Below are 27,496 nucleotides of genomic sequence, written 5' to 3' on the forward strand. Positions count from 1 at the left end.
TCTACATGTCACCACAGTAGGACAAACCGACAGACAAGTTTGTCCTGCTGTTGGAGACCTCTCGTCTGACTTAGCTATTAGTAAATACCTGTATTGTATTGTGTTTTCGCAGATGCCTGTTGTCTTCCTTCCTAGTTTTCTCCCTGGCTTGATTATCCTCTTGAGTCTGTTCACTTGCTCTGCCCATTACTCCCAATTTGATGTTTAGTGATCCTGTGTACTATGTGCTTTTTGTCAGGGAAATGTCATGTTAGTTTCAAAAACATAGAGGAGACATTCTGAATTGTAGAATTGCTTTGTCACTAACTGCTTATATAGGCACAGTGGAGACATGGAGGTTTATAGGACTTACTCTCTGCCTTCAGGAGTATAAAGTCAAACAGGAAAGGCAGCTGTGTGATATGTCTTTTGATGGAAAGGGCCATGGGAACGCAAAGGAGGGAGTAGCCGACCGTGGTGGTGGAGGGAGGACTATCAGAGAGAGAAGACTGTGCCTAAACTGATGGTGGCCGGATATGGGCGTATCTGGGTTGCATAGCGGAGTGTTTTAGGCAGAGAGATAGGTATGTACAAAGATACAGATACCTCAGAGCATATTACTTTTTGGGAACTGTGGTGATTTAGTAGAAAAAAATATGAGTCTTGGCATCTGTTTTGGAAGGAAATAAAAAAACGGTTGCTGTTGAGTCAGTTTGATTTTTCAGATTTTAGTAGATTGCCAGGCTTCCTCCCAGGGCACCTCTGGTGGACCCAGACTTTCATCCTTTTGGTAAACAGCTGAGTGCATTAACCATTTGCACTACCCAGGTGTAAATCCTTGCCCAGCCTGCTTACTGGCTGTGTGATCCTGGGGTTGACACTTAATGTTTGGACCTCCTTTTCCTCATTTTTCAGACCATAGCATTAATGTTTACATGGAAGTGTTGTGAGAGTTATAAATTATTAAATGCATGACACATAGTGTATACTTATTAAATGATAATTAGTATTAATAGTTTAGTATGGCTAGGTGACATGGTACGTATGGAAGGAAATCGTAGTGGTAAGGCTGGAGCAGTAGGTAGGCTTAGATAAAGACCTTTTTGCCACATGAAGGATATGGTACTAGTGAAAGGTTAAGAGACAAAGCACTTTATAAGAGCTCAGTAAGCTCAGTAAGAGGCAGCTTCAGTAATAGAAGAGAGGTGGCACAGGACCTCAGCTAACGGGGTAGAGAGAAAAGACACTCAAGGTTTATGAGGTAGAATTTATGGACTTTGGTAGTTGGGAAAATGGGTAGGTAGTACTTTGTTAATTTGTGGCTTTGAAAACATTATAAAGAGATGAAGAAGAATTTAAGGGTGACATCTAAACTTTAAGGATTTTTGGTGGTGCAAAGCTTAAGGCATTTGACCGCTAACCAGAAGGTTGGTGGTTCAAACCCACTAGCCACTCCACGGAAGGGAGATGAGGCAATCTACTTCTGTAAAGATTTACCACTGTGTCAACCCAGTGGAAGTCGCTACGGACTGGAATCAACTCGATGGCTATGGTTTTTCGTTTTGGTTTTCTAAGCTTTTGTTTGGTTCGTTGAGTTGATGACAGTATCATTTACTCAGGGATGTTAGAAACAGGCTTTGGGAGCAGGGGCAGCTGTGGAGCTCCATTCTAAACATACTGAGTTTGCAGTATTTGTGAAATATTCAGACACCCAGTAGATAGCTGGTGCTAAGAAAGAAAAATTTGGAAGAACCCCGTGTATAGATAGAAGTGCAGTTGTTTTTGTCCTAGAAGTTATCATCTAAAAAGAGTCAGCTTAAGGCTGTAATTTCAGTCATTAGTCATTTCTTTCCCTTTAGTATGGTGAAATGAGATCTTCAAAAATTTTAAGGAGATAATTAAACCAAGAGAAAAATCAAATAATTTGTGTATATCTTGAGTCAAGCCTGGTAATTAACCTCTATAATACACAGTTTAGCAGTTAATGCAGTTGCCAAGGAAGACTATATAGACTGAGAAGGGAACACACACGTTGCAGGGATGGGTAGAGAAAGAGAACCCCGTGGTGGGTTCAGAGACAGAGGAGGAAAGCCAGGAAGGAAGAAACTAAGTTCAGGGAGAGGGGGTTCTTCTGAGTCACAGTCTACAAATCAAAGGCGACAGGAATTTAATAGAAACCTGTTGGACGTGGCAGTTAGGAGGTGATTTGTGACATTAGCAAGACCCGTTTTCAGCAGACTTGGAGACTGGTGGCAGGCAAATCAGATTGACATGAACTGGGAAGTAAATGGAAACTAGAGGAGTAGAAGCCAGTGCTTTTGAGAAGTTTGGTTGTAGAAGACAGGGAAGACAAAGCAGTGGCCAGCAGGGAGGCACCACTGCAGCTACAAGTCAGCTTTCTCGGCCTCACTTTCCTAGCTCCTCAAGTGCTCCGAGGAGCTCTGGTAGCATAGTGCCTAAGGCACTTGACTGCTAACCAGGAGGCTGGCGGTTCAAACCCACCAGCCACTCCTCGGAAGGAAGGTTGGGCAGTCCTACTTCTGTAGTGATACTGCCTTGGAAACCCAAGGAGGGGTCACTATGCGTCGAGGCTGACTCGATGGCACATAACAACAACAACAACAACAAAGTCCTTGGGCTGGTGTATTCTAAAGATTGAATCCAGTTGTAACAATCTGATCCATCTGAGTTAGCTTTTGAAACAGAATGAGGTGGTCTGGTTAATAGAGAGTATGTTGTTGATGTTGTATGTAATATGGAGTCAGTTAAAAGTCAGGGTGACCCCGTGTGACAGAGTAGAACTGCCCTAGAGGGTTTGTTAGACTGTAATCTTTATGGAAGCAGATAGCCAGGTCTTTTCTCCTGAAATACTCGTGCAGGGGGAGGGGGGTTAAAGCCACCAACTTTTCGGTTAGCAGCCAAGAGTTTAAACATTGCATCACCAATGCTCCTTAATGGAGAGTATAAATAACTGCATGTTATTGAGAATAAAGAATGTTCAGAGAATTACAATGATGTAAAATACACTTAGCACTAATATTAGGCTGAACGTAAAATACGTTTCTTAATTTGGTGAGTTCATCTTTGTGAATGACTGAGACCTTGTACTCTAGCTGTGTGTACAAGTGCTGCAATATGAAGTATACAAATAAGACTTCTTTTGTTTATCACTGTAGATGATGTAAATGTTTATTAAAGGGTTTTCATTTGAGTAATTTTGCTATATTTTTAGGAATTTTGCTTCTTCCTTAATATCCCAAATCCTGGTTTGGACTCAGTGAGAAACTGTTTCTCAGCTGGCCAGAATATGTTATCAATATGCCTAAACCCTTACCTTGATTGAGCATGGAAGTTTTCTTACTTTTTGCTGGCTTTTTATTATAGAAAGCCCAATATCTCTTACTCTATTTTAAATCCATTTTTCCTCCCCTTTCCTCCTTCCAACCCCCATTTGTTTGTTCAGAAGGAAAGGCTGTAACTGACAGATGCTAATTGACCACTTAGTTTTTCCCTTGAGTAGGGGTTTATAGATGTGGGTTCTTTGCAACCAGAACATCTTTATTCTCTGACTTAACAATTTGCAAATGTATTTATGCCATGGCCTGCTTGTGTTCCTAAAGAAGTGGTTATCATTTATGTCCATGGGGAAGGTTTTTGGGCTTGTTTTTTTGTTTGTTTTTTATACTTCATGGAAATTTGATTTATAGCTGACTGGGTTTGAATTCCAATTCTGCCATTGATTAGTCCTGTGATCTTGGACAAGTTATGTAACTTTACTGTGCCACATCTGTAAAATGGAGAAAATAATATTATTTACCCTACAAGATTGTGAGGATTGAGTTAATAAAATGTGATATGATTAGAATAGTGACCAACACATCTAAGTGTTGGTAATTAGTATAATAAGCAGTAATTAGTATAATCATCATTATTGCTTCTATTATGATCTGGTTTTATTAAATGAAGCAGGTGGGCATTTTATCAAATACTTTGGCTTTTTTCAAAATAATTTTATTGTGATTTGGCTAAATGTTTATGGAGGAAATCAGTTTTCCTTTCAACAATTCATACCCATTTTGTTTCATGTCATTTTTGCAATCCCCACTACATAACGTCACTCATCCCACTTCCTCCCTGTGTTTCCTGTTTCCCTTACTCCTCCTTTCCTAACCTTCCCTGCCTTCTGAACTTTGTCCTTGGGCAAATGCTGCCCTTTTGGTCTCCAGTGGTTGGTTGTTCTAAGGAGTGTGTACCTCCCTAGTGTTAAAGTTCATCTTACAGATCTGTCTCTTGTTTGGCTGAAAACTGAGCCATAGGGGTGAGTTCAGTTCCAGGCCCAAAGGGTGGCTAAGGGTCAAACACTTTTTTTTCCCCAGAAGGTTGGTATTTTAGATGTGCGAAGGCTTGAACCGGCTGATTTGTAATAGAGTTTGTGTAAATATCTGAGACCATTTTGGTTTGTGTCACCCCCGGCAGACTTCACTATGGCTTGGGAGAGGACCAAGGACAGGTCTGCTGGGCTGCAGGAGCATTTCCTCCGAGCAGCTGGTGGCCAGGCTGTGTCAGACACAAGGGCACTGGCCACCATACTGCAGCCCATGGTGAGCTGACCTTTATGGCAGCCGTCTAATTTATTTATGACCTTCAGCAGTCTAGCGTCACACTTGGAAAACCCTTTGTTGGCAGTGCATCTTCACATTGAAAGAGCATTTACATTTGAAAAGCTGACGTGCTGTTCAGATAAGTTTGCTGGCTTATGCACATATTGGTAGGGCTAAAAATATTTTATTATTTTAGCATTTGTGCCAAGCTGTCTTTCAGTACTTCACAGGATCTTTTCTGTGTTATATAGATTATCTCATGGTCAGATGACTGAAAAATAAGCTATAAATTGCTTTTGCAAGGAATGGAACAAGAACAACTCCTTTCCTACAATATAAAAAGACAGAGGCTTAGTCATAATTTTGGATTTTTAAAAAATGGAACACAGGATTAAGCAGTGAATTTATTCTATTTGAATAAAAGTGGTCTTAGTGGAGGTAACTGGAGCCTAAGGATCCACCTTCACATAATTAAAATACTAGTAATTCAAGGAAATTATTATGAATTCAAAGGAGCCCTGGTAGCGCAGTGATTAAGCACTTGGCTGCCAACTGAAAGGTCGGTAGTTTAAACCCGCCAGCTGCACCACAGGAGAAAGATGTGACAGTTTGCTTCCATAAGGATTTACGGCCTTGAAAACCCAATGGGGCAGTTTTATTCTGCCTTGCTCGGAAGGAAGGTTGGGCAATCCTACTTCCATAGTGATAACTGCCTCGGAAACCCAAGGAGGGGTCGCTAGGAGTCGGGGCCAACTCGATGGCAAATAACAACAACAACAACATAGGGTCACTATGAGTTGGAATCGACTAAGGGCAATAGGTTTGTTTATTTACTTCAAGAAAGCATATTTTTGTCCTTTTAATTTTGTTTTGCTAGCCACAGATCCCAAGAATCATACTGTAATGTTTGACACACTAGAGGACTGGTGTTGGGAGTTGGAGCGGACCAAAGGCAGCATGAAGTACAAAGCAGTGAGTGTCAATGAAGATTATAAAGTCTGTGAAAGGTGAGCTTTCTGTGCTGTGTTTTCTGGTAAACAGCTTTATTGAGATACAATCCATACACCATACAGTTCACTCGTTTAAAGCATACATTTTTTGATAGTATACTCACGTCATTGTGTAACCATTACCTCAGTCAATTTCAGAACACTTTCATTATCCCTTCAAAAGATTCAGTACCTCATAACAGTCATTCCTCATTTCTTGCCAGTCTCCCCACCCCTTCAGCCGTCAGCAACTACTAATTCACTCTGTCTCTGTAGATTTGCCCGTTCAAGACATTGTGTATAAATGGAACCACAGGTGGTCTCTTACCACCGGCTTCTTTGACCTAGCATAATGTTCTCAAGGTTCATCTGTGTTGTAGCATGCATCAAAACTTCACTCTTTTTTTCATAGGCAAATAATACCCCATTGTATGGAAATACCACATTTATTTATCCATTTATCAGTTGATGGGTATTCAGGCTTGTGGTGTAATAAATTGTCTGGTGTGGCTTTTCTAGCCATAAGTCTTTGTAAACTCCATGGTGGAATTTGCTGTGAGCAACTGAGGAGCTCCTGATTATAAATGTTATCCACCTGGGGTATTTCTGTTGGGAATGTCACCAAGCAATGTTCTGGGAAGTTCGCTGTCTCTCAGGTGCTTAGCATTCTGGTGTTACGATTGGTTAATTTGGCCATTCTGCCGGGCTCAAAAGGAGCCCTCCTGGAGGCAGAAGAGATCTGTCTGACTGCTGGCTGAGGAAGCATGGGCTGCTGAGAGACATGCGCTCCTGAGAGACACACACTGCTGGGAAAGAGATGCAAGAGACATGTACTGCTGAGAGAGACACCGAGAGACAGGCACTGCTGGGAGAGTGGCTAAGAGATGTCAGACTGAGAGAGACTGAGTGTTTTCTTGAACTTGAATTGTAGCCTGGTGCTTCCCTAATAAATCCCATAATCTGTGAGTTCTGTGTGGCCACTGCAGTGAATTGTCGAACCCAGCAGAAAGGTGGTGAGTGCTGTGGGAGGAACAGTTGGTGTCAGGGTTGGTGAAAGGGCTGGAGGGAGGCAGCATGTCTGGCCTCACAGGAGTAGGCCTTGGGCTACATTCTGTCTTCCTCTTGTGCGGTTCGAGGAGGTCAGAAGATATGGCCTCCTTGCCCCTTTGGCAAGGATGTTTCCACTTTGCTATTACAATGCTGCTATGAACACTTAGGAGCTCTGGTAGCATAGTGCCTAAGGCACTTGACTGCTAACCAGAAGGTTGGCGGTTCAAACCCACCAGCTACTCCTTGGAAGGAAGGTTGGGCAATTTACTTCCATAGTGACACCGCCTCAGAAACCCAAGGAGGGGTCGCTATGAGTCGAGTCCGACTCTGGCAAATAACAACAACAGGCAATAACAACAAAACTTATATACAAGTTGTTTTCATTTCTCTCCAGCACATAGCCTGGGAATGGAATTACTAGGTCATATGGTGACTCTGTATTCCACTTTTTGAGGAACTGCCAAACTGTACCATTTTACATTCCTACCAGCAATGTATATGGGTTCCAATACCTATACAGCAATACTGACATTTAAAGTATCTCTTAAAATACTTAAAACTGAATTTGTGCCTTTTTTTATTGAGTTTTCATTGTGTCTGTCATCCAAGTGTAAAACATTGAGAGACATTTCTAACTTCATATTATGTATTTTCTTTCATTGAGCACTTCATTTAGTCATTCAACAAAAATTTTTGAGTGCCTACTGTGTGCCAGACAGTATCCTAACTACTGGTGAGAAAGCAGTAAACAGGGAATCTAAATATCCCTGCCTTCATGGACCTTTCATTTTAGTTAGAGGAAAATGAGGAGAGCAAACAAAGTAGATAATACGACTGTAAAAGGTAATCGGTGCTGTAGAGAAGAACAAATAAGGCACAGGGATGGCGAGCTGGGCTTGGCGGTGCTCGTGCTGCAGGGCTTGGTCAGGAGGCCCTGCTGAGCAAAGACCTGAAGGAAGTGAAGGGTTCAGTCAGAAGACACCGAGCGGCACCATCCCCAGGAGGAGATTCAAGGGCAAGGCTCTTAGGTGGAATCTTGCATGGCTTGTTGGGCAAACAGCCCTAGGAGGAGAGGGAAAGAGAGGGAAAGGGCCGGGAGAGGCTGGGTGATGAAAACCAGAGGCTTTCCTAATGATTCATAGTTGGGTAAGGGGCAGTTTGAGCACAGGCAAGAAGTGACCTGACCTGTATTTTTTAAGGATGACTCTCTGGAATCTATTTTTAGAAACTTGAATCTTATCATTTCGGGACGTAAGTGTCATGCATTTTGGAATGAGTTTCAACATTTACAAGATTAACCACCATGTTTCAGTGTGAGCTGGGATGACAGTGGGGAGGAGGCTATAGGGCACCCTTTTATCCCTGTCCTTCACTGTCAGCCTCACCTTGTGTCTCCTTTCCCAGTTACAAAGTTTAAAGGGGAAAGTTAGCTATTGGAAATCCCTGCTTCTAGGAATTGTGGTATAGAAGAATTCTGTGAGCAGAATTCACCGCTCGTCTGTCAATTTGTCATACTGTGGTGGCTTGCATGTTGCTGTGAGGCTGGAATCTATGCACCAGTATGTCAGATACCAGCATAGTCACCCATGGTGAGCAGGTTTCAGTGGAGCTTCCACACGAAGAGAGACTGGGAAGAAGGATGGGGCCATCCATTTCTGAAAAAAATTGGCCAGTGAAAACTTTTGAGTTGCAGTGAAACACTATCTGATACATTACTGGAAAACTTTATGAATAGCCCTGGAACGTTGTCCAGTAATAGTGCTGGCTGATGGAACCACTGAGACTATGGCCCCTAGCTGCCCTTCAGGTCTGGAATTGAACTCACCCCTGTGGTTTCCAGCCAAACAAAGTACAGGCATGTGAGTTAAACATTTACCTCAAGTAGACACACGCCCTGGAGAGAACAATCATGGGAGAAGGAAGGGCTGCTTATGCACAGGGAGACAGCTCAGGGGGCAGGAGAGTATGGAGGGATGGACACTGGGAAGAGGTAACTATGGGGAGGAAGTGGGAGGGGAGCTGTTGCATTGTGTTAAACTGTGGTCAGTGACATGATACAAAGTATATGTGAACTGCTGTATGGAAAGTGAATTTGCTTTGTAAATCTTCACCCAAATCACAATAAAAAAAAAAAAAATAGTGCTGGAAGATGAGCCCTTCAGGTCAGAAAGCACACAAAATAGGACTGGGGAACAGCTGCCTCCTCAAAGTAGAGTCGACCTTAATGACGCGGATGGAGTACAGTTATCAGGACCTTCGTTTGCTGAAGAGGTACGACTCAAATGGGAAGAAACAACTGCAAAAATACATTAATAATTGGAACGTGGAATGTACGAAGTATAAATCTAGGAAAATTGCAGGTTGTAAAAAGTGAAATGGAATGCATAAAGTTCGATATCCTAGGCATTAGCAAGCTGAAATGGACTGGTGTTGGCCATTTTGAAGCATATGGTCTACTATGCTGGGAATGATAAAGAATGGCATCACATTCATTGTTGAAAAGACTGTTTCAAGATCTATCCTGAAGTACCATGCTGTCAGTGACAGGATAATAGCCATATGCCTACAAGCAAGACCAGTTAATACTACTGTTCACATTTGCAAACCAACCACTAAAGCCAAAGATGAAGAAATTGAAGATTTTTACCAACTTCTGCAGTCTGAAATTGACCAGACATGCAATCAGGATGTATTGATTATTACTGGTGATTGGAATACAAAATTTGGAAACAAGAATCATCAGTAGTTGTAAAATAGGGCCTTGGTGATAGAAATGATGCCAGAGATTGCATGATAGAATTTTGCAAGACCAGCGACTTATTCATTTCTTTTCTCAACGACATAGACAGTGCTATACACGTGGACCTGGCCAGATGGGATACACAGGAATAAGATCAACTACATCTATGGAAAGGAATGATGGAGAAGCTCTATATCTTCAGTCATATCCAGTCCAGGAGCTGATTGTGGAACAGATTATCCATTGCTCATATGCAAGTTTAAGTTTAAGCTGAAGCTGAAGAAAATTAAAATAAGTCCATGAGAGCTAAAATATGACTGTGGTGGTTAAAGTTGTGTATCAACTTGGCTGGGCCATAGATTTGAGTGGCTGGGCAGTTGGGTGTAGTTATTATCCATGATGGGATTGGTAGTCAGCTCCATGGTGGAATGTGCTGTGAGCAGCTAGGGAGCTGCCTTTGGGGTGTGGCCTGCTTCCAGGATATACAGAGAAGCTGTGGTAATGGTCCCAAGCTTCTTGGCACATTTGGATCCTGCATTTGGCTGAGTCATCAGTGGGCTGCCATGTGGCCTGCCAATCTTGGGACTGTTTCTGGACTTGAACTAGTGGCCTCCCGTGTAGCTTGCTAATCTTGGGACTGTGCCATTTTACTTGTTGATCTTGGGTTCGTCAGTCTCAGCAGCAAGCAGCTGCCTGAGTCAGAAAAAGTTGTAGTGGGCCTGGAACAGCAGGCAGAGCTGAAGCCCAGTGTCAGGGAGCCTTCCCCCAGCCCCTAGAGCTAGCACCGTGAATTTGGATTTCTAGGCTCCTAAACTGTTGTAAGAGAATAAATCTCTGTTTTTTAAAGTTATCCACCTGTAGTATTCCTGTTAGAGCACCACTAGAAAACTAGAACAGTGACCTTGATTATATCCCACCTGAATTTAGAGACCATCTGAAGAGTAGATTTGATGCATTGAACACCAATGACTGAAAACCCAATAAGTTGTGGAATGACATCAAGAACATCATACATGAATAAACCAAACAGTCATTAAAAGACAGGAAAGGAAGAAAAGACCAAAATGGATCTCAGAAGACACTCTGAAACATCCTTTTGGACAGAGAGTAGATAAAGCAAATGGAAGAAATGACAAGATGAAAGAGCTGAACAGAAGATTTCAAAGAGCAGCTCAAGAAGAAAAAAGTAAAGTATTACAATGAAATGTGCAAGAATTAGGAAACCAAAAGGGAAGAACACTCTCACGCTTGGCATTTCTCAAGCTGAAAGAACTGAAGAAAAAAATCCAAGCCTTGAGTTACAATATTGAAGGATACTATCGGCAAAATATTGAATGATGCAGGAAGCATCAAAAGATGACGGAAGGAATACAGAAACCCTGTACCAATAAGAATTGGTCAATATTCAGACATTTCAGGAGGTAGCATATGATCAAGAACCAGTGGTATTGAAGGAAGGAGTCCAAGATGCACTAAAGGAATTGGCAAAAATCAAGGCTTCAGGCATTGACAGAATAATCACTGAGATGTTTCAAAAAGGGTTGCAGCACTGGAGGCACTCACTCAGCTATTCCAAGAAATTTGGAAGACAGCTACCTGGACAACTGATTGAAAGAGATCCACATTTGTGCCCATTCCAAAGAAAGGTGATTCAATAGAATGTGGAAAGTATCAAACAATATCATTAATAACACATGCAAGTAAAATTTTGCCGAAGGTAGTTAAAAGACAATTACAGCAGTTTATCGACAGGGAAGTGCCAGAAATCCAAGCTGGATTTAGAAGAGGATGTAGAACAAGGGATATCTTGGTGATGTCAGATGGATCTTGGCTGAAAGCAAAGAATACAGAAAAATATTTACCTGTGTTGTATTGACTATGCAAAGGTATTCCGCTGTGTAGATCATAACAAACTATGAATAACATCATGAAAAATGGGAATTCTAGGACACTTAATTGTGCTTCTGCACACAGACCAAGAGGTTGTCATTCTAACAGAATGAGGGGATACTGCATGGTTTAAAATCAGGAAAGGTGAGTGTGATAGTTGGAGCTGTGTGTCAACTTGGCTGGACCCCAGTTCTGTGTGGTTGTTCCCATGATGGGATCGGATCTCTGTGTTCTGAGTGGCCAGTCTGTTGAAGGGGAGTTTCCCTAGGGGTGTGGCCTGCTTCCAGGATATCCAGGGACATCCTGGGAAGAGAGACATTCTTCTGTGGATCGGAATTCTGTTGTGCTGCCTACAACTGTCTGTGAGTGAGCAGTTCACCGTTCGGCCTGGAGATCTTGGATTCATCATTCATTGGAGTCAACAGCCAGTGTACTGCCTGCCAGCCTTGAGCTTCTCGGCCCCCGTGGTTGCGGGAGCCAGGAAAAGCCTCCACCTTGACATTTGATCCAGGAATTTTGGACTTGCCGGCTTCTATACGTGGGTGAGCCATTTTCCTAAGATAAATTTCTCTCTCTCTCTCTCTCTCTCTAAGCTTTGCTGGTTTTTGTTTCTCTAGAGAACCCAGTCTAACACTCAGGGTTGTATCCTTTCACCATAATTATTTAATCTGTATGCTGAACAAATAATCCAAGAAGCTGGGCTATAGGAAGAAACGACATTATTGGAAAAAGACTCATTAACAATCGGTGATATGCAGATGACACAACCTTGCTTGCTGAAAGTGAAGAAGACTTGGAAGTACTTACTGGTGAAGATCAAAGATTATAGCCTTCAATATGGATTACACTTCAACATAAAGAAAATAAAAATCCTCACAATAAATGGAGAAAAGATTGAAGTTGTCAGGGATTTCGTTTTACTTGGATCCACAATCAAAATGTGTGGAAGCAGCAGTCAAGGAATCATACAACATATTTCACTGGGAAAATTTGTTACAAAAGACCTCTTTAAATTGTTAAAGAGCAAAGGTGTCACTTTGAAGATTAAGGTGCACCTGACCCCATGCCACATTATTTTCAACTACCTCATATGCATGTGAAACCTGGACACTGAATAAGGAAGGCCAAAGAAGAATTGATGCATTTGAGTTGTGGTGTTGGCAAAGAATACTGAAAATACCTTGGACTGCCAGAAGAACAAACACATTTGTCTTGGAAGAAGTACAGCCAGAATGCTCATTAGAAGAGATAATAGCCAGACTTTGTCTCACCTACTTTGGCCATGTTATCAGAAGAGATATCTCCCTGGAAAAGGATTTCATAAAGTAGAGGGTCAATGAAAAAGAGGAAGACCCTCAATGACATGGATTGACACAGTGGGTGCGGTGATGGGCTCAAGCATAGCAAAGACTGTGAGGAAGGCACAGGACTAGGCAGTGTTTTGTTGTGTTGTACATAGGGCTGCTCTGAGTCAGAACCAACTCGACGGCACCTAACAACAACAACAAAAATGTATACGTAACACAAACAACACTTGTTGTTTCAACATTCTTCAGTGGCATTAAATATATTTATCAACCCTCACTGTTATCCATTTCCAAATTTTCTGTCACCCTTAACAAAAGCTCATTGTCAAGGGCCGAAATCCATTAAATGGAGAAGAGGTGGTCTTTTTAACAAATGATGCTGGCAAAACTGGTTATCCAGTTGCAGAAAAATGAAACAAGATCCATACCTCATACCGTACACAAAAACTAAGTCCAGATGGATCAAAGACTTAAATGTGAAACCTAAAACTATACATTTCCTCAAGGAAAAAAATAGGGGCATGTTCTGGTTACCTAGTGCCACTCTGACCGAAATATACCACAAATGGGATGGCCTTAACAAACAGGAGTTTATTCTCTTACAGTTTAGAGCCTTTAAGTCAGAGTTCAAAGTGCCAGCTTCTAAGGGCTGGGTGAAAGCCCCTCGACCTTGAGCTTCAGCTCTGCCTCTTGCTCCCAGCCCACTGAAGCTAGAGGCATCTTCACTGAGGCAGCTACTGGCTGCTGAGGCTCATAAGCCCAAGGTTGACAAATAGCCAAGGTTGGCACAGTCCCGATGTTACCAAACCACATGGCAGTCCAATAAGTCAAGACCATTATAAGTCCCAAGGTCGGCAGAGCTTGGCAGGCTGCTGAATGACACAGCTACATGCAGGGTCCAAGTGTGCCACAAGCTAGAGACCATTCTCCAAGGCTTCTGCTTATATAGCAGAAGCAGACCACATTCCCTAAAGCAGCTACTCAGCTGCTCACAGTAGATTCCACCATGGAGTTGGTTACCAATCTTATCATAGGGAATACTACATCCAGCTGCCCAGCCACTCAGCCAGGCCCACCATGTTGACGCACAAACATAACCACCACAGGGCAAAGTTAGGGGCCCTAATATATGGCATTAATAGACTGTCAAGCATAACCCAAAATGCACAAACAGCAGAAGATAAACTAGATGAATGGGACCTTCTAAAAGTTAATTTTTTATGTGCTTTCAAAGACTTCTTCAAAAGAGTAAAAAGAGAACCTACAGATTGGGAAAAAATATTTGGCAGCAACATAACTGACAAGGAACTTAGTTCTAAAATTTATGGAAAACTCCAATACCTCAACAACAAAAAGACAAACATTCCAGTTGAAAATAAGCAGAAGATATGAATAGACACTTCACCAAAGAAGATATCTGGGCAGCCAAAAAACACGTGAAGAAATGTTCATTATCATTAGCCATCAGAGAGATGGAAATCTGAACAACGAGATACCATCTCACCCCAGCACTAATAGCAGAGTTCAACAAGACCAAAAATAACAAATGCTGGCAAAGGTGTGGAGAGATTGGGACTTTAACACACTTCTGGGAGAACTGTAAAATGATACAACCACGGTGGCAAGTAGTACAGTGATTGCTTGAAAAGTTTGAATTAGAAATGCCATTTGACCCAGCAATCCCATTACTAGATATATATCCTAAAGAAGTGAGAGCAGGACAAGAATAGATATATGCACACCCATGTTCTTTGTAGCACTATTAACAATAGCAAAGAGATGGAAACAGCCTAAGTGCCCATCAACAGAAGAATGGATAACCAGACTATGGGCTATACACACAATGGAATATTATGCAACACTAAAGAATAACTAGAACCTTCAAAACATTGCATAACATGGACAAACTTTGGAGGACATTATGCTGAGTGAAATAAGTCAATCTCAGAAGGACAAATATTCTATTAGTGTACTATTGTAAAAAGTCAAGAAAAGGTTTATATATGGAAGAAAACTTTCTTTGTTGGTTACCAAGGGTAGGAGAGAAGGGGAGGGAACACTGCCAGATAGGTAGAAATAAGTATTGATTTGGGTGAAGGGAAGGGCAATGTACCAGAAGTGAGTGGTCAACATGATGGCATAGAGGAAGAGATATTGGTACAGACAATAAAGATGAACCCTTTTACGTGTACATATGGTGTAGTAAATTACATAGTGTGGCTTTTCACAAAGCAATCTTCTGGGAAGTTTGCTGTCTCTCAGGTGTATAGAATTCTGATGTTGGGATTGGTTAGTGGTCACTCAGCCAAGTTCAAAAGGAGCCCTTCTATAGGCAGAAGTCTCTCTGACTGCTGGCTGAGAAAAGCATACTGCTGAGAGAAACGCGCTCCTGAGAGACACGTGCTTCTGAGAGAGAGACACTGAGAGACACGCACTGCTGAGAGAAAGACTGAAAGAAACTGTTGGCTGAGAGACAGCGGGCTGAGAGAGACTGAGTGTTGTTCCTGAACTTGAATTGTAGCCTGTTGCTTCCCTAATAAACCCCATAATCTGTGAGTTCTGCGTGGCCACTGCAGCAAATTATCGAACCCAGCAGAGAGGTGGTGGGTGCTGCAGGAGGACCGGTTGGTGTCAGGGTTGATGAAAGGGCTGGAGGGAGGTAACATGTCTGGCCTCACAGGAATAGGCCTTGGGCTATTGGTGGTGATTCAGTCTTCCTCTTGTGGGGTTAGAGGAGGTCAGAAGATGCAGCCTCCCTGCCCCTTTGGCAGTTGGCGTCAGAAGTGGGATTTGTTGCAGTGGCTCCAGACTCACAGAAGTATGGGATATTGTAAAAGAAAAAGGGAAGGGGCCTGGAAAGTGAAACTTTGGATTCTTAGATGATTACTTTGGTTGGTGTTACCTCTTAAAGGAGATTATTGATCCAGAGGCTAGGTCACACTGGTTATACCCAGCCAAAGGCCCAAGGCTGTATACATAGAATGGGAAGGTAATCAAGGTGAAGAGATGAACCTGGAATGTCTTAAGAAGGATTATGTGTTTTGGATTTTGTGTTTATCTGAATGTACTATGGATATTGAATGTTCTCTTACCTGCTTGTACATTAGAAATGATTATGGAGTATGGATAATGGAGAACGTCTCAGTCTGCCTTCAGCCAATACTTGATTGGATATGTTAAAAGGGGTAATAGAATTTGCCCAGAAGAAACACAGGCTTTTGTTTCAAACCTGTGTGTAGAATATAGGGGACTTAGGTAGAAAACCTGAGCTCCACCCAGCACTACTGAGGAAACAGAAGATTTGCATTTGAATAAGGACCTGAAGAGGAAAAAAAAAAGACTTTGGCTTTTTGAATTCCGAGCAAGCAGACAGGTTTTGGGTGCATGGAGACAGGAAAATCATAGTCCACGAGAGAAACCCCTTCCAGGACTGAAAGTTAAAGGAAGCCAGCAAGTAGTAGGCTCGTATGCTGCTCTCTTGGGACCACCTGAGTCCACCTGAGTAGAAATGGGAAAGTGCAGCAAAAAAGAAATGGGCTGAATTTGGTACTCTTTGACCTAGGCCACAGAGGCTGGGGATGAGAAGAAGGGCTGGCTGGTCTGAAATGCAAGGAGTTGTGAGCCTACAGGCATTGAAATAGTCCCTGATGACTGAGGATGTAAGAGAAGGTGCTGGCTGGTCTGAAGTGAAGGAAGAGTACGACTCCCAAACTTAGCAGCTGGTACCCATGACCTAGCTGGGATGGCTAGGGCTGAGCTGATCAGAACCCGACCAAACGAAGAGGAAGATGTTTGGCACTGAGCTGGTGTTAAGTTGCTGGAATTTAATGGCTTGCGTGGGGCCAAAAGCATGGATTTTGCTTGTTTATGGATGCAGATACCTGAAGTTTCCAAGCAGAACAGAAGATTTTCCAGAGAGAAAGGAACATGCTTGTCTCCTCAGAGTACTAGTGTGATTGTTGTTGTTGTTGTTGTTGTTTGCCATCGAGTCGGCCCCGACTCATAGCGACCCCTCCTTGGGTTTCTGAGGCAGTATCACTACGGAAGTAGGAATGCCCAATCTTCCTTCCGAGGAGTGGCTGGTGGGTTTGAACCGCCAGCCTTCTGGTTAGCAGTCAGGTGCCTTAGCCACTATGCTACTAGTGTGATAGGGATGGGCAAATTAGAAATTAGGTATTTAAAATGGGGGAAGATAAAGGGATGAAGTGGCTGGCTTACACGCTTTCATGGGTGAGGTTATTCTTAAACTGATGGTGAAGGAAATGTTAATTTTTGAAGTACAAAAGGGATAATGGCTAGAAAAGCCAGGGGTGGTACGGTGTAGCAAATTATGTGTAGTGTGGCTTTTCTAGCCATAAGTCTTTGTAAACTCTATGGTAGAATTTGCAGAATGAAGAAAACCAAAGGTGCATGGAAACTATTAGTCCAAGGGACTAGTAGACCATGTGATCCTCAACCTATATGACCATGAGACCAGAAGAACTAGATGGTGCCCAGCTACCACTGTCAACCACTTGGAGGGGGATCAGTACAAGAGATCCTGGATAGAGTGGGAAAACAAAGTGGAACAAAACTCAAAATCATAAAAAAAAAAAAAAAAAAAAAGAGAGACCAGGTTTACTGGTCTGATAGACCTCAGATTATGGCCCCTAGTTAACCTTTCAGGTCTGGAGTTGAACTCACTCCTGTGTCTTCCAGCCAAATAATAGACAGGCATATGGGCTGAACATTTACATTCTTCGACATTTACATCCTCAGCATTTACTCCTTGGGGCGATCAATGATGGGAGAACAGAAGGGCAGTGTTTGCATAGGGAAATAGCTAGGGGGACGGGAGTACATGGGAAGGAAGGACACAGGGAAGAGGAAACTACAGGGAGAAAGTGAGAAGACAGCTGTTCCATTGTGGGGAATGGTGGTCAGTGTCATGAGACAAAATGTGTATGAACTACTGTATGGAAAATGAATTTGCTCTGTAAGCTTTCACCCAAATCACAATAAAAAGTAAAAAACAAAAAGTTCAGTATCCAGTAAGTTCAACATTTTTAATGGAAAATTTCTAGCAGTATAAACAAAAAGGTTAGGATGAATTCCTTTACATCGTCACCTACTAAACCACTTCTGGCTGATCTTTTCTTCATACCTCTACCAACTCTCCCCTCCCCTGATTATTTTGAAATAAATCCCAGGTATCATTCCATTTATTCATAAATATTTAGTTTTCATCTTTAAAAATTAAGGACTCTTTATAAATATAACCATAATACCATTATCACACCTTTCAAATTCAATGTTAATTCCTTACTATCTTTCAGTATCCTGTCAGTATTTACAATTTTCCCAGTTTTTTATCTTTCATCTTTTTACTGTGTTTTGTTTTTAATCAAGATTCAGTGGGATAGTTATCTTATAGTTGATTGATATATTTCTTAAGTCTCTTAATCTATAGGTTCCAACCATTTAAAAAAATATTTTTTTGAAATTTATTTGAAGAAACCAGGCAATTTGGTAGAGTTTTCCCCAATCTGGATATAATCATTCCCTGCACATTTTTGAGATCTAATGGTTTGATCATATTTGAGATCTTATTTCTACAACTGTGACAGTCGATTTTTCCCATGACCTGATACTTAACAGATTTATTTCAAATATGCATCATGCATACAAACACTATCTGATTATTTTCTGTTGTAGTTTTAGCCCCATAAGCACCTTCTTATTTCTCGTGAGACTCTGTTTCTAGCTCTTTGAATGAAAGGTGTTTACTGTTCCACAGTAGTAGAACCTAAGTAGGTTTTTTAAAATTAATATCTACTGACTAGAGATGCCATTCTTGGGTGCTGTGGTCTTGACTCCAACTCACAGTGACCAGTGTGACAGAATGAACTGCCCCAGAGGGTTTTCTTGGGTACAGTCATCACACAGGCAAATTGCCAGGTCTTTCTCCCACAGAGCTGCTGGGTACATTTGAACTGCCAATTGTGCGGTTGTCAGTGGAGTACGTAAACATTGGACCACCAGGGCTACTTGACTAAGATGATGTCTCCATATACCTATGACCTCTGCAACTCTGAAAACCTCACTTTCCCATTGACTGCAACTTAACAGATTTGATAAAGAACCTAAATTTTCTCAACTGGAAACTGAAGCCAGACTGCTTTGGTTCAGGACCCAGCTCCACCAAATCCTTTCCAGTTGTGTAACCTAGCAAGGTACTTAATAGTATTGTGTCTCAGTTTATTTATCTGTAAAATGAAAATAATAGCATATACCTCAGGGTTGAGGGGAGAATTAAATGAATAAGATGTGTTCATCAATTAGAGCAGCACCTGACATATAGCACTTTTATCTTTGTCATTCTTATCAGATAAAATTGTTTGGGTAACAGCCATTGTAATTGTTGTTGTTGGGTGCTGTCACGTTGGTTCTAACTCGTAGTGACCCTTGTACAAGAGAACAAAACACTGCCCAGTCCTGTACCATCTTCACAGTCGTTGCTGTGTTGGAGCCCATTGTTGCAGCCACTGTGTCAGTCCATCTCATTGAGTCTTCCTCTTTCTTGCTGACTCGCTCCTTCACCAAGCATGATGTCATTCTCTAGGGGCTGGTCCGTCCTGATAACATGTTCAAAGAACATGAGACGAAGTTTTGCCATTTTCACTTTTAAGGGGTATTCTGGCTATACTTCATCCAAAACATATTTGTTCATACTTGTGGCCATCCATATTCTTTACCAACCCCATAATTCAAAGGCATCAGTTCTTCGTCAGTCTTCCTTATTCTTTGTCCAGCTTCCGCATACATATGAGGCAATTCAAACTACTGTGACTTGGGTCAGACACACTTTATTCTTTAAAGTGACATCTTTGCTCTTAACACTTTAAAGAGCACTTGTGCAGCAGGTTTGCCCAATGCCGTATGTCCTTTGATTTGAGTCCTCCTCCAATCCTGATGCCATGTTCTTCTTCATTGTTGCTATATGATGAGAAGGATAACACCAACATTTCAGAATTCATGTACTTTTATATATCTTTATTCCATCCCTCTCATTTTATGGTTGAGGTAACAGATCCAAAAAGGTAGAGTTACTTCTCTAGGACTCTGTAGAATTACAGAAAGCTAGAGGATATGAACTCAGATCTCCCAGCACACTTAGCCAGAGTACTTTACACTAAACTTAGCTAGATAGTTCAGCTGAGCTGATACTTCTTAACAGGGAGATACAGTGTTTGTCATAACTGTCTGGTTGGCTTCTTTGGGTTCATTGAAATTGAGCTTTCATATTTAATGAATTAACTCTAGTACTAAAATATCGGTGTCATTGCTTTCTTCTAGGTTGCCAGCATACTTTGTTGTTCCCACGTCTCTTCCTGAAGAGGATATTCCACACTTTCAGGGTCACGGCATACCAGTAAGTGCATACGGAACCCCTGAGAAGCATGGCTTGGTCCTTGGCCCATCCTGGTAAAATTATCTTCTTTAAAACCCTTTGGCTTTGGTTCATAAGAACTTCACTTCAGTTCAACCATCATCCAAAAATATACTCAGGACTCCCCTGAGATGGTGCTGAAGCCTCTTACACATGAGGCTCTCTGGGACAGAGTTCTAACATTTTCACAGATGCACTTCAGTTTTTAACAGAGACGTCTTGAAATAGCTTTAAGAGGATTACAGTTCTGTCTAGTGTTGAGAGCCTGATTTAACACCTAAATCATTTTGAAGCTGAGCTGATTGCTCTAAGTGAAGTAGGACTTAAGATTCCTTTTGGCTTCACTATTAATCTTTGTAGGGGCGTGGTCAAGCTTTCTCCCAAAGACAACATAGAGTGCTTACTTAGTTTTCACAGGAAAAAATAGGATGGGAGCCATATTTAATATGTCACTGATCAAAGAAAGCAAGACTCTGGCAGCTATTCCAGTTTCTAACTGCTGGTTGAGAGTTGCCAAGCCTGCAGGGAATTTAGTAAGCAATGAGAATTACAAATAAATGCTGTGCTGTGCACAGGGCTAGTTCACCAAAAAGGTGACTCCCACATGGGAGGAGGAAAGTTTCAACAGCAGTCACGTACCCAGGAACCCATGGAGCCAGATGAGTAATGAGGGTGCCCTTGCGTTGGACCAGAGACCCTCTGCCGCGTCTAGAGGGCAGCTGTTCTTCAGCGCCAGCTGGTTTGGGCCACGTGGGAATAAGAGCCTGGTGTGGCCAGATGGTCTTTTTTTTTTTTTCCCCCCGGGAGATGCCAAAAATAAGAATTTTTATGTGAGTTTTCCTGATTTCTAAATATGTATTAACTAATTTAAAAAAAAAAACATGTCTTTGGGCTGTACTTTGCTCATTTCCTACCAGTTTACAACCTTTGATTCTGAGCAGTGGTTCTCAAACTTTTTGGTTTCAGGACTCTTTATATCTTAAAATTATTGAGGTTCTCAAAAAGCTTTTGTTTATGTGAGTTTGTCTGTTGATTTTTGCCACATTGAAAATTCAAACTAGAAATAATTTAACATTTATTTACATAAATAATAAAATTTGCTCCATGTTAATATAAATAACATTTCTTTCTTTTTTCTTTTTTGTGATTTGGGTGAAGATTTACAGAGCAAATTCACTTTCCGTACAGCAGTTCATATACACTTTGTCTCATGACATTGACCACAGTTTACCACAGTGCAACAGCTCCCCTCCTATCTCCTCCCCACAGTTACCTCTTCCCAGTGTCTATCCCTCTGTGGGCTCCTGTCCCCTGAGCTGTCTCCCTGTGCATAAGCAGCCCTTCTTTCTCCCATGATTGCTCTCTCAAAGGAGTGTATCTACTTGAGGTAAATGTTCCAGACCTGAAGGGCAGCTAGGGGGCCATAATCTCAGTGGTTCCACCAGGCTCTATCAGACCAGCAAACCTGGTCCCCCCCTTTTTATTTTTCTCCAAATGATTTTGAGTTTTGTTCCACATTGTTCTCCCTCTCTATCCAGGATCTCCTACATAGATTCCCTTCCAAGTGGATGACAGTAGTAGCCAGGCACCATCTAGTTCTTCTAGACTTATAGTCGTATAGGCTGCAGATCGGATGGTGTACCAGTCACTAGGACTAATTGTTCCCATGAATTTTTGGTTTTCTTCATTCTTCTTGGGTCTGGACTAGGAGAGACCCATCATTGCATTTAGATGGCAGCTTGCAAGCTTTTAAGATCCCAGTCGCTACTTGCTACAGTAGGAGGTGGAACAATGTTTTGTGTAGTATATTATGCCAATTGGGCTTGCTGTCCTCCGTGAGTATGGTCCCAAGACCCCGGGTTCAACTACTCGGTCCCTCTGGGTAGCTGGCTGTGACCAAGCCGTGACTACAACCTTGCCCCTTGTCAGCTCTACTATCACCTGGGAATTCAGATCATACACATAAAGTTATAGGACCACTGTCTGCCAACCCTATACATGTTCTTAGGTGCACTCCCCACTTCGTAGACATACCTAATATTTCAGCCTGTCCACACATCTATCCACCCATCTGCTCGTGTTTGCCTTCACTGACCATGCCGTACTATATGCTCAAAAGGGTTCATCTTTGTTGTCTGTACTTCCCATGTACCTCTCTATGTCTTTCTCTTCCTCAGTGCCACTATATTGATCACTCACATTTGGTACATTGCCCTTCTCTTCACCCAAATCAAAACTTATCTCTGTCTATCTAACAGTATTCACTACCCTCCCCTCCCACCCCTGGTAACCAACAAAGAAAATGTCCTTCCATAGATAAGTGTTTCCTTGACTTTTACAATAACGGACTAATACAGTATTTGTCCTTTTGTGATTGACTTATTTCACTCAGCATAATGTCCTCCAAGTTCATCCACATTATGCCGTGTTTTGCAGATTCTACATTATTCTTTAGCGTTGCATAGTATTCCATTGTGTGTATGTACCATAGTTTGGTTATCCATTCCTCAGTTGATGGACACCTAGGTTGTTTCCATCTTTTGGCTATTGTAAATAGTGCCACAATGAACATGGGTGTGCATAGGTCTGTTCTTGTCATGGCTCTCACTTCTTTAGGATATATACCTAGTAATGGAATAGCTGAGTCAAATGGTATTTCTAGTTCCAGCTTTTGAAGGAATCGCCATACTGCTTTCCACAATGGTTGTACATTTTACAGTCCCATCAGCAGTGTATGAGAGTCCCAATCTCTCCACATCCTCACCAGCATTTGTTGTTTTCTGTCTCGTTGAACTTTGCTACTAGTGCTGGAGCAAGATGGAATCTAGTTGTTGTTTTGATTTGCATCTCTCTAATAGCTAATGCTCTGGTAGAATAATGCCTAAGGCACTTGACTGCTAACCAGAAGGCTGGCGGTTCAAATCCACCAGCCACTCCTCGGAAGGAAGGTTGGACAGTCCTACTTCCGTAGTGATACTGCCTCAGAAACCCAGGAGGGGTCACTATGAGTCGGGGCCAACTTGACAGCAAATAACAACAACAACAATAGCTAATGATCGTGAGCATTTCTTCATATGTTTGTTGGCTACCTGAATATCCTCCTTGGTGAAGTGTCTATTCATGTCTTCTGCCCATTTTTTAATTGGATTGTTTGTCTTTTTGTTATTGAGGTGTTGGAGTTTTCTATAAATTCTAGAGATAAGTCCCTTGTCAGATATGTCATTACCAAATATTTTTTCCCAGTCTGTGGATTCTCTTTTGACTCTTTTGGAGAAGTCTTTGGAAGCACATAAAAATTTAATTTTTAGAAGATCTCATTCATTTAGTTTCTCTACTGCTGTTTGTGCATTTTGAGTTATACTTGATAGTCTATTTATGCCATATATATGTTGTTTTTAAAATTAATATTTTTAAAGTTTCTGTTTTAATTTCTAAGGTAGTAAATACTGATAAATAAACAGAAGCTCTTTTGGGTCCTTAATAATTTTTAAAAGTGTAACCTACTGCTGTCAAGTTGATTCTGTTGAATAGTGTAGAACTGCCCCACAGAATTTCCAATATGGTAGGTGTTTATGGAAGCAAACTGCTGTATGTTTCTCCTGTGGAGCTGTCGGTAGGTTCAGAGCAGATGGTGAGTTTGAACTGCCTGCTTTTCAGTTAGCAGCCAAGCACTTAACCACTGTGCCACCAGTGATCCTTAAGAGTGTGAAAGGATCCTAAGACCACAGAGGTGGAGCCATTGATCTGTGAGATTATGTATACGTATCATTCATCCCAGCACCCAGCAGATGCTGAGCGCCCATACCATAATTGCTAACAGACAGCAGCGGAACCCCTTTATCAGAGAAACGGTACATATTCCAGCAACAGGAAAAAACATGTGCCTCTTGCTAAATCATGAAAGTGTCTGCTATTAGCAGAAACTATGCTTGTTGTCTATTTAATGTTACAAATAAAGAATAGAAAGGGAACTGCCTGTTCTTTCCCCTAGTACCTCAAACGAGGTGAGAAAGTTATGATTGGAGATTATCATTACACATGCCTAAAATGGAAAACGAGTTATGGTTGCATGTCAGAAAGTCCTACCCTTTGTGCCCTAGGAGAGGACATAAAAAGGATTGTTGTTGTTAGGTGCTGTCGAGTCAGCTCTGACTCATAGTGACTCTTTGTACAACAGAACGAAACACTGCCCAGTCCTGTGCCGGCCTCAGTAATCCTTGCTACACCTGAACCCCTCGTTGTAGCCACCATGTCAGTCCATCTCATTGAGGGCCTTCACCTTTTTTGTTGACTGTCCACTTTACCAAGCATGATACCTTCTCCAGGGAATGATCCCTTCTGACAACATGACCAAAGTAGGTGAGACGAAGTCTAGCCATTCTCTCTTCCAAGGAGCATTCTGGCTGCACTTCTTCCAGGACAGATTTAGTTAAGGATTAATAGTTAAAAACACTTAATTCATAATTTATAATCTGTTGCCCAATCATGACTAAAGTATCTCCCCTTTGAGTGAGCTGTACTGATTAGGTGAGCAAGGTTGCTTGTGCCTTCAAAATACCATCTTTGGGCTTCCAGCCAAACAGAAGTTTGAACTGAAGGCATATGAACTGAACATTTACATTAGGTAGATACACTCCTTGCAGAGATCAGTCATGGGAGAATAGAAGGGCTGTGTATGCACAGGGAGACAGCTCAGTGGGCAGAAGTGCATGGGAGGGAAGGACACAGGGAAGAGGTAACTATGGGGAGGAAGTAGAAGGGGACCTGTTGCATTGTGGGAAATTGCAGTCAACGTCATGGGGCAAACTGTATGTGAGCTGCTGTATGGAAAGTGAATTTACTTTGTAAACTTTCACCCAATCACGATAAAAATTAAAAAAAAAAAAGCCAATGCTATTAAAAAAGAGAAAGAAAAAATACCACTTTTGGTAGAGGGCTAACAGCTGTGTGGTGGTTTCTGAATATTGTCTGGCTGGCATGACACTGGAAAGGGAGTATGAGAATAGCCAAAGGCTCTTTGATTTGTCTAACATTTTCACCTCGTGAATCAAAGAGCACCTTGGCCCAGAGAGGGGGGTGGGTTCTTTTTTTTTCCCAGTTCCTAAAGCTTCCCTCTGTCTTCTCCATGGATCGGTCGATCGTCTCTTCCATTTCAGTCGGCATCAGCTCCCATGCCCAGAGCTTCAGTCCTGCCTTCGTCTCCTAAGCTTTTGAGCCTCATTTTAGGTGCCTCTGAATATCTCCACACAAATGTCCTATTGGCACTAGACACCCAACATAAGCAACACTGATGCATGCCATCATCTTCCCCTCAGACTCAAACAGGGTCCTCCTGACTTTCTAAGCCTAGTGCGGAGTGTCTCCTGTGTTGGTGTGCTGGTCTTTACTCTCCAAGCCCAGGGTGCTGCCCGTATTTCCAATGTGTGCTTTAGAAAAAGACGACCGCTCGAGTTTTGATATAAAAGCTGACAAAAGGTGTTTTGATATTAAAGGACAGACTTGGCAAGCATGAACTTTTGTCCTTCTCCTTCATGCTGTCTGAGCACAGATGGGAAATCTAGGAATATTGAACCATTTTCTTAAGGAAGGCAGCCACTTGCTCTGAGTGGTATGGTGGAAAGACTGGAGGAGCTTGGGTTCCTAATGCCTCATGGGGGCTGCTCAGCAGTCGGGAACTGCCGACCTCTGGACCTCTTGATGCAGGAGCAGAGTAATCACCCTGCTAGCTTCAGCCTCTATTAGGTTTCTGTTACCTGCAGCCAAATGCAGTCCTAACGGATATAGTAAATAACTATAGGAAGATAGTTCAGAACAGCTTGTTCAGAAGTCTTTATGATTTCCTTAGAATAAATTGCTAGAAGCAGAACTACTGGATCAAAGTATTTGAATAGTTTTAAAGCTGTTGATGCTTACTGTTAAAATTGCTTTCTGGAGAGGCTACCTAAAATTCATTCATGACCATTTGTGAGAGCCCATTTCCCCTCCGCCATAACTGCACCAGCCTTGGACTGGCACCAGCCTTTTTAATTGTTATCAACTTGATGTATTGAAAATGGTATTTAATAGTACAAATTAATTTTATTTGCTGTGCCAGGGAGGCTAACCACTAAACTTTTTTATACATTCATAGACTATTTTATGGGTTTTTTTTTTTTTATTTGCTTTTTGTTCATTTCCCATTCGTTTAGACATATTTTTCTTAATTTTGTAAATTATCTAATCTAGTGATCTTTTGCATTATTTTTGTTGTTGTTTTCTATTCTCCAACTAATGTGTCAAAGAATTATCTATTTAAAAAAAAAAAAAAGAATGATCCCTCAGATGAATTACTGAAGGTACCCTTCCCCACAAAGGCTGAACCTTTGCACCTAGACGAATGGCTTTAGTCAGCAGAGCGAGGGCATGGCTTTAGCCACTTCTGAACCTTAGCCAGGCTTTATGCAGCACACAGCATCGTCAACTGTACTTCCTTATGTGTACACCCAGCCTTTCTGTCTCCTCTGTTCCAGATGTCCCTGGCATATACTTTGCCCCAAGGTCAGTTTTTATGTCCTGCAAAGCAAAGCAAAGCGAACAAACAAAAACTGCTGCATCCAGAAAAATCCTGAATACCTTATACTTGTCGTTTATGGCCATTTGCATGATTTTTTTTTTTCCTTCTTCACTTTCCCATTGTTCTTTTCTTGAAATTTTCTCCTGATTACCATATTCTTCTCCCTTCTTTTCAACTTGTAAACTTCTTTCTCTTTTTAGAGTATAAGCATGAAGGTAGACACAGTTTCTTAGTCATCTTTATATCCTCTCATAACCTAGTGGAGTACCTCACATGTAAAAGTCCATATTCAGTGTATGTTCAATAATCAACCTTCCGTGATCCCTAGTGTGCCTTTTCTCCAGCGATGGACACTGTCTCTTTACCATCCAGATAGAGGCAGTATGAGGGCAGTGGTGGTTCTTTGGTGGAATTCTCACCTTCTGTGTGGGAGACCCAGGTTCAGTTCCTGGCCAGTGCTTCTCAAGCATCAGTACCACTTGCCTGTCAGTGGAGGTTTGCTAAACAGGATTCAGTGGATTTTCCAGACTAAGAGAGAGTAGGAAGAAAGTCCTGGCAATCTAGTCTGAAAAATCAGCCAGTGAAAACACAACAGTCCAGTCCTATTGTGCGTGGGAGGCTGATTGCACAGCAGTCAACAACAACAGAGTCAATAGCATTCAGTGGGTGAGCACGTGGCCTTTTAGAGTCAGGCTGCTGCTACTTTCTGTGCAACTTTAAGAAGTTGCCCAGCCTCTGAGCCTGCTATAAATGAGGCCAACAATCATACCTATGTCAGAAGCTGACTGTGAGAATTAAATGAGTTAATTCCGTGTGAAATGCATGACACATGGAAAGGTACACTCCAGTGACAACTGCTGTCTAGAGCTTGTTGCTGCCATCACCTAGGTCACCAGCAGCAAGGCCAAAGCAAAAGGTGCAGGTCTAAGTCTGACTACCCTGAGACCTGTTCTGTTGT

The 27,496-nt window shown here is 41.9% G+C and overlaps 1 protein-coding gene across 1 annotated transcript in view; it reads left to right on the top strand.

Moving 5' to 3' along the window:
• MTMR12 (myotubularin related protein 12) overlaps nucleotides 1-27,496 on the top strand; it is a 134,556-nt gene that overhangs the window by 91,007 nt on the left and 16,053 nt on the right. The window contains exons 7-8 of the mRNA XM_007951604.2: nucleotides 5,458-5,587; nucleotides 19,892-19,967. Of these exons, the coding sequence (XP_007949795.1) occupies nucleotides 5,458-5,587; nucleotides 19,892-19,967 (206 nt within the window). The remainder of the gene's footprint in view (nucleotides 1-5,457; nucleotides 5,588-19,891; nucleotides 19,968-27,496) is intronic.

The sequence above is a fragment of the Orycteropus afer genome, unplaced genomic scaffold (genome assembly GCF_000298275.1).
Source record: "Orycteropus afer afer isolate SDZICR_OR568_19922 unplaced genomic scaffold, OryAfe1.0 scaffold00302, whole genome shotgun sequence".
NCBI lineage: Eukaryota > Metazoa > Chordata > Mammalia > Tubulidentata > Orycteropodidae > Orycteropus > Orycteropus afer.